This window comes from Armigeres subalbatus, chromosome 2, assembly GCF_024139115.2.
Source record: "Armigeres subalbatus isolate Guangzhou_Male chromosome 2, GZ_Asu_2, whole genome shotgun sequence".
NCBI lineage: Eukaryota > Metazoa > Arthropoda > Insecta > Diptera > Culicidae > Armigeres > Armigeres subalbatus.
The window spans coordinates 403414423-403420656 of record NC_085140.1 but is presented as its reverse complement, the minus strand read 5'-3'; the positions used below and the strand labels follow the sequence as shown (position 1 = coordinate 403420656).

Below are 6234 nucleotides of genomic sequence, written 5' to 3'. Positions count from 1 at the left end.
AGGAAGACTTCAAAATTCAAGGAGCAGAAGCCTTTTCCCGTGCAATGGGACCATCAAGAACTGAAAATGGAAGTTCTTGTCGCTGAAGATTCTCGTTATCTTGGATTGGTAGAGGGGCCAATTTACTTATGGCTCGCTTGAAGGTTCCGGAAGCTGTTTTTATATCCACAACTCGAACCAAGGAATCCTCTCCAGGGTAAGTTTTCACCACTTTGGCGTATTTCCAGGCAAGGGGAGGTAAGTTATCTTCGATGACCAGAACTATCATTCCAGGTACAATGTTGGCAGATGGTTTGGTCCATTTTCCCCTATTCTGCAGGGTAGCGAGATATTCTCTGGACCACCTTTTCCAGAAGTGGTCCCGAAGCAGCGTCAAATATTCCCACCGAGACAGTTTATACTCCTTGATATTCCAATAGGAAGGCTTAGGAACTGGATTCATCGGTCTGCCTATCTGAAGATGTGCCGGGGTTATCGGCATCGGTTCGTTTGGATCCTCAGACAACGCATACAGAGGCCGAGAATTCAAAACAGCCTGTACATGCGTCAGGATGGTGGCAAATTCTTCAAAATTCAATGAAGCATTCTGCAAAGTTCGCTTAAGGTGCGTCTTCACGCTTTTGACACCGGCTTCCATCAATCCCGCAAAATTAGGAGCACGCGGTGGTATGAACCGCCATTCAATTTCCCGTGGCAGTAAAAAGTCGTTGATTTTGGATACCGCGATTTCATCCTGAAACTGTTGATACAGGGCGTGAAGCTCGTTAGACGCCCCGGTGAAGTTAGTCGCATTGTCCGACAGGATTCTTTTAACCAACCCATGATGATTGACGAACCGGTCAAGAGCAGCAAGGAAGGCCTCCGTAGTGAGACTGGATACCAGCTCCAAGTGAACGTTTTTTGTGACTAGGCAGACAAATACTGAAATTAATTAATATTTTTCGTTCGGTATTTTCCCTCTTTCACCATTACAGGTCCCGCGTAGTCGACTCCGGTGTATTCGAAAGGCATAGCAGGATTCACGCGAAAATCAGGAAGATTTCCCATCATTTGCTTCACTCTCGTAGGACTTGTTCGGAAGCATGAAACGCAAGATCTTATAACACCTCGAATTGTTGACCGTGCTCTCAAAAGCCAAAATTGTTGACGGAGAATTGCCAGAAGATTGGATGGACCAGCATGTAAATTCTCCTCATGCAGTGTTCGGATCAGTATTTTCGTGACAGGATGATGATCAGGAAGAATTAATTGGTGCTTTGCATCGAATGGGAGAGTCGATTTCTCCAGACGTCCTCCAACTCGCAATACACCCTCGGATTCATCCAGAATCGGATTAAGACGAGCAAGTTTTTTAGAAGATGTGGCAGCAGATTGACTGTGTACCTCATCAGGCAACTCGGTATGCTGGATAACACGTACGATGACAATTAACGATGCTCTCATTTCAGAAACTGAAATCAACCGTGACAGCTGTCTAGCACTCGAAATCTTCATTCTGGAATTTCTGATGAATCGCAATACTAAAGCTACGACTCGTTGAAGTTTTCGGAAAGAGCTATACGATGTAAAAAAGTGGGGTTGTATACAAGACACGACCGCTCGACGTAAACTACGTAAAACCAAATATAGTACACTGAACTGACTATTCCGCTCTATATAGAAGAGAAGGAACCATCCCACGACAATACTACCCAGCTTTAGCAGCATCTCCCACTGGAGTAGGGACTCCACTGTCTAGCGGCTGAGCCAACCCATTCATACAACCCAGTTCAATAATAGATAATACCCTAAAAGTAGGCAATTATCAAGGATTGGAACGTGCTGTATAGGGGATGCATGATGCATGAAAGAACTAAAATTTTCAATAGTTTAGCGTTGATAATCAATAGTTTCAATACTACTGGCAAATTGGTGGAAAGTTTACGAATCGATTGATATATAAATAAATAAAATCCATTGAAAGATAAAGGACCTATTAATGTTACAAATCTTACATGATTTCGTGACGGTCTCCAGTTTTGAAATTCTCATTTGACACCCTGTATCCGAGTCTTCCCCTTAGACGTAGTTTACGTCAAAACTGGCAAAAGCTCAATTATAGCCAGGTTGACAATTACTTCAGTTTTCATTTCGGGCAAATCATATCCGGGAATCTCTTGTAGCGTGTCTGGTTCGTAGTTAGATTGATGCAAGAATTCCGGTCCATTCCACCACATGGTATTGCTGCTTAATGCTTCTGCTAACTGCCCACGTGAAACTATGTCTGCCGGATTAGTGGCAGATCGAACATATTGCCAAGAAAACTGCTGTGTGCTTCGGTTGATTTCTGATACACGGTTGCGTACAAACACCTCCAGACGCGTAGGAGGTTTCTTCAACCAGCATAGCACAATCTGGCTATCGGACCACAACACTACGTTGGAAATGGAAACTTTGAAAGTGGACAGGACCTTCGCCAACAAACGCGATAGCAAGAGCGCAGCACATAACTCTTTGCGTGGAATGGTCATATCCGTGAGTGGGGCCACCTTCGACTTGCTGGTCAAAAGATTGCAACTTACAGCCCCACTTTCTCCTACAGCACGAAGATAAAGGCATGCTCCATAAGCTAATGCTGAAGCATCGGCGAATCCGTGGATCTCGAGAAAAACTTGGCCTTCAGGAATGACACACCGAGGAATCTTAATTTGATTCAGAAAAGACAAGGTGCTGCTCAGTTTTAACCACTGAGCAAGCAGATCTTCTGGAATCTGTTCATCCCACTCCAATTTTCGAACCCACAAGGACTGCATCAGTAACTTGGCCAAAACGACTACTGGCGAGATAAATCCAAGAGGATCAAAAAGTCTTGAAATTCGAGATAACACAAATCTTTTGGTGACGGGTTGCAACATATCTTCCTCAGTAGTTGGAACTTCATATCGGAATTGATCATTGCGAGGATCCCAAAGCAAGCCCAGTGTGCGAACGGTATTTTCGGAATCATCTATTTTCACTAGTTTCTCTCTTTCTTCTTCAGGTACGTCAGCTAGAACCCCATCGGAGTTTGAGCACCACTTCCTGATGTCGAAGCCTCCTCTGGCTAACATTTGCTTCAAATCTGTTCTCAGACGAATTGCTTCTGCTTCTGTACACGCACCGGTCAGCGCATCGTCGATGTAGAAATTCTCGCAGACCACCTCGGATGCAGCTGGGAAATTTGACTGTTCATCTTTCGCAAGCTGTACAAGGCACCTTGTCGCTAAAAATGGGGCCGAAGATGTACCGTAGGTAACGGTATTGAGCTCCAGTACGCGCAATGTATCCGTTAACTGCTTCCTCCAAAAGATGCGTTGAAAAGGCGTATCACGCTGGTCCACAATGACTTGCCTATACATTTTCGTAATGTCGGCAGAAATAGCATAACGATGACGACGGAATGACAAGAGGATTGAGAACAAATCATTTTGGATGGTTGGTCCCACTAGTAGGGCATCATTCAAGGATGGCCCGGATGATCGTGCTGTGGCATCAAATACCACACGCAGTTTGGTACTTGAACTGGATAACTTCATAACCGCATGATGCGGTAGGTAATATCGCTGTAATCCTGGTGGATCAGCTGCTTCAAACACTTCGTGACAATGACCAAGCTGCTCATACTCAGCGATGAAATCATCATACTGTTGCTTCATCTCAGGTTGGCGTTGTAGTCGTCGTTCAAGCAAGAAGAAACGTTTTAACGCCAGCGCTCGATTGTCACCAAGTTCAGTGACTAACTCACGAAAGGGTAGCCTGACTACGAACCGACCCGTCTCGTCCCGGTAATGGCTACCTATGAAGTGGTCTTCGATTTTCTGTTCTTCACTCGTAGCCAACGATGATTCGGCAACATCTTCAATAGTCCAGAACCTTTCGATCTGATCGGATAGTTGCTTTTCGGTAACAACGTGGGAAAACACTACACCTTGTTCTGGAACATCAACGGGACCAGCAACAACCCACCCAAAGACGGTTTCTTGGAGCAGGGGCAAATCATCGGAAATTTTTATTTGGCCCAGGGAGAAGAAAAACTCGTTACCTATCAGAAGATCTACTGAATTGGGAGAATAAAACTCAGGATCCGCCAACGTGACGTTGACCGGTAATTGCCACTTTCTAATCTCGATTCTTCTTGTAGGGATGGTTCCACTCACCTTAGGCATAACAAGGCATGGAATTTCGACCTTGTACTTACTGTAGCTGGAAGCGACGGAAACAACTACACCTTCGTTTGCGCTTTTTCTACCTGTTACTCCCACAACCTCGGTGTTTGTTGGCCACGGATGCTTTCCAAGTTTCTGGACCATATCGCTGGAAATGAGGCATACCTGGGATGCGCAATCTAGTAGTGCACGGCAAGCATGAGGATGACCGTTATCATCAATCAGTTTGACCAAGGCTGTTAGCAGCAACACTTCCTTCGACGACGAACGAGATTTTCGGGTGCTGGATATGTGACTTACCAACGCGCTTGTTGCTGGTACCGGCTCGGCTTCCTCTGAGATGTTGGCCACATTGATGCTGGCTTGAGAAGTTGCTTGATTTGGCTTCGGTGGTCCAGGCACAATAGGTACACCTGAATCCTCAAGATGTAACAAGGTGTTATGTTTTTGGGAACATTTAGCACACGTTTTATCGGACGAACAAGTACTGCTTCGATGCCCCTTGCGGAGACAATTGAAACAGAGCCTCACTTCTTTCACCTTCGTTATCCGCTGGGCTACCGTCATGTTGCGGAAAATAGAACACTTGAAGTTTGGATGTTGCCCACTACATATTTCACAGAGTACTGCGGACGACGAGGTGACAGCGTTGGCTACCTTCTGGATGGATGACTTCTGGAAGTTTGGGGTAGACTTCATTGTCACCGTTGGAGGATTGGCGGTCTCACATCTCTCGAGAACAAGACAACGATTTTTTAAACACTCGATGGTATCATCATACGTCGGGAGGTCTCCGTGATCAAGCTTAGATTCCCAATACTCGCGCGTCTCCTTATCCAGGGCGGCAGTTAGAACATTGACGACGAACAATTCCGATACTCCTTCAAGCTCCTGGCCCAGAAACTTCAGGTTCTCGACGTGCCGGCAGCATTCATCCAGTAGTTGACGAAGTTCCTTTGATGATTTTCTGTTCATGCGTTTGAGATTGAGAAGACCGCGGATGTGTAGGTCGACTATGAGGCGCTTGTTTTCGTACCTCTCTTCCAGGATCGCCCACGCCTGGGCATAATTGTTATCTTGTATTGTTTGGGAATCAATTACTCCAGCAGCAGCTCCGATTAAGGACTTTTCCAGATGGTAAAGCTTGATTGCGTCGCAGTCAGGTGATCGACCCATGATATCCTGGAACATTGCCTTAATCGCTTTAGGCCAATGCTCATACTTTCCATCGAAAGTAGGTAGAGGGGCTCGGATAGCTTGTTGTTGGATGACTTGTGGTTGCATTGCCGCCACCTGGGGAACAAGGGCGACTGCTTCGGGTGCTTTGACATCTTTTAGAGATTCAATCACCAGACTTGTCTCGTTGTATAACGCTTCGAACTCTTCGTACCTCTTCTCCTGAGAATCCCTCTGGTTGGCAGCACAGGCACCAATGATGGCATCGTGGACGTCATTGAACTCCCGATAGTGGTTGTCAAGATTCTTCGCAAATACTCGGAGTTGAGGCAAAGTTATCGTTGTGGGGTTTTCTTCGGAAGCTCTTAATGTGTTTCTGATACGGGTCACTTTCGCTTTCACTTGCCCGCGTTTATGCACAAGCAATTTCACGTCTTCTTCGGACATTATGGCTTCTGGATTTTTCACTGGGCTTCGATAAACACCTTCTTCTGGATACAGCAGTTTACGCCACATAACACATGTGGTACTAGCAAACGATACCGACGGGATCGGCTTTTGATACTTCGGAAACGGTAGATTCCCGGTGGAATTTTACCGGCGGAAACGACGCGACGAGTCGAACGGAATACTCGCAAAGCGCGTTCGGGAATGGTAACTTCACGGTCGAAGTCTACCAGGAAACACTACGCGGATTGTCAATTGGCAGCTTCACGGTCGAAGTCTACCTGCTTTATCACTTTGGAACTGTCTCACTTTATTGTTTTTTTTTATTCGGAATTGTCGTGAATTCCGTTTCGGATACTGTTTCATCCGATTTCGTATAAAGTGAGCGCGACGGAAAACATGAACTTTACTCTTACACATCAATTAT

The 6234-nt window shown here is 45.7% G+C and overlaps 1 protein-coding gene across 1 annotated transcript; it reads right to left on the bottom strand.

Annotated features, from left to right (window-relative positions):
• Positions 1–2069: 2069 nt before the first annotated feature.
• On the bottom strand, positions 2070–5807 carry LOC134210244 (uncharacterized). The gene has a single exon (XM_062686287.1). It carries the CDS (start codon positions 5805–5807, stop codon positions 2070–2072), a length of 3738 nt encoding a protein of 1245 aa, XP_062542271.1.
• Between the last annotated feature and the right edge of the window lie 427 nt (positions 5808–6234).

What these genes read in the sequence shown, in the direction of transcription:
- LOC134210244 (XM_062686287.1), bottom strand. Translation starts at nt 5,807, where the DNA reads ATGTCCGAAGAAGACGTGAAATTGCTTGTGCATAAACGCGGGCAAGTG.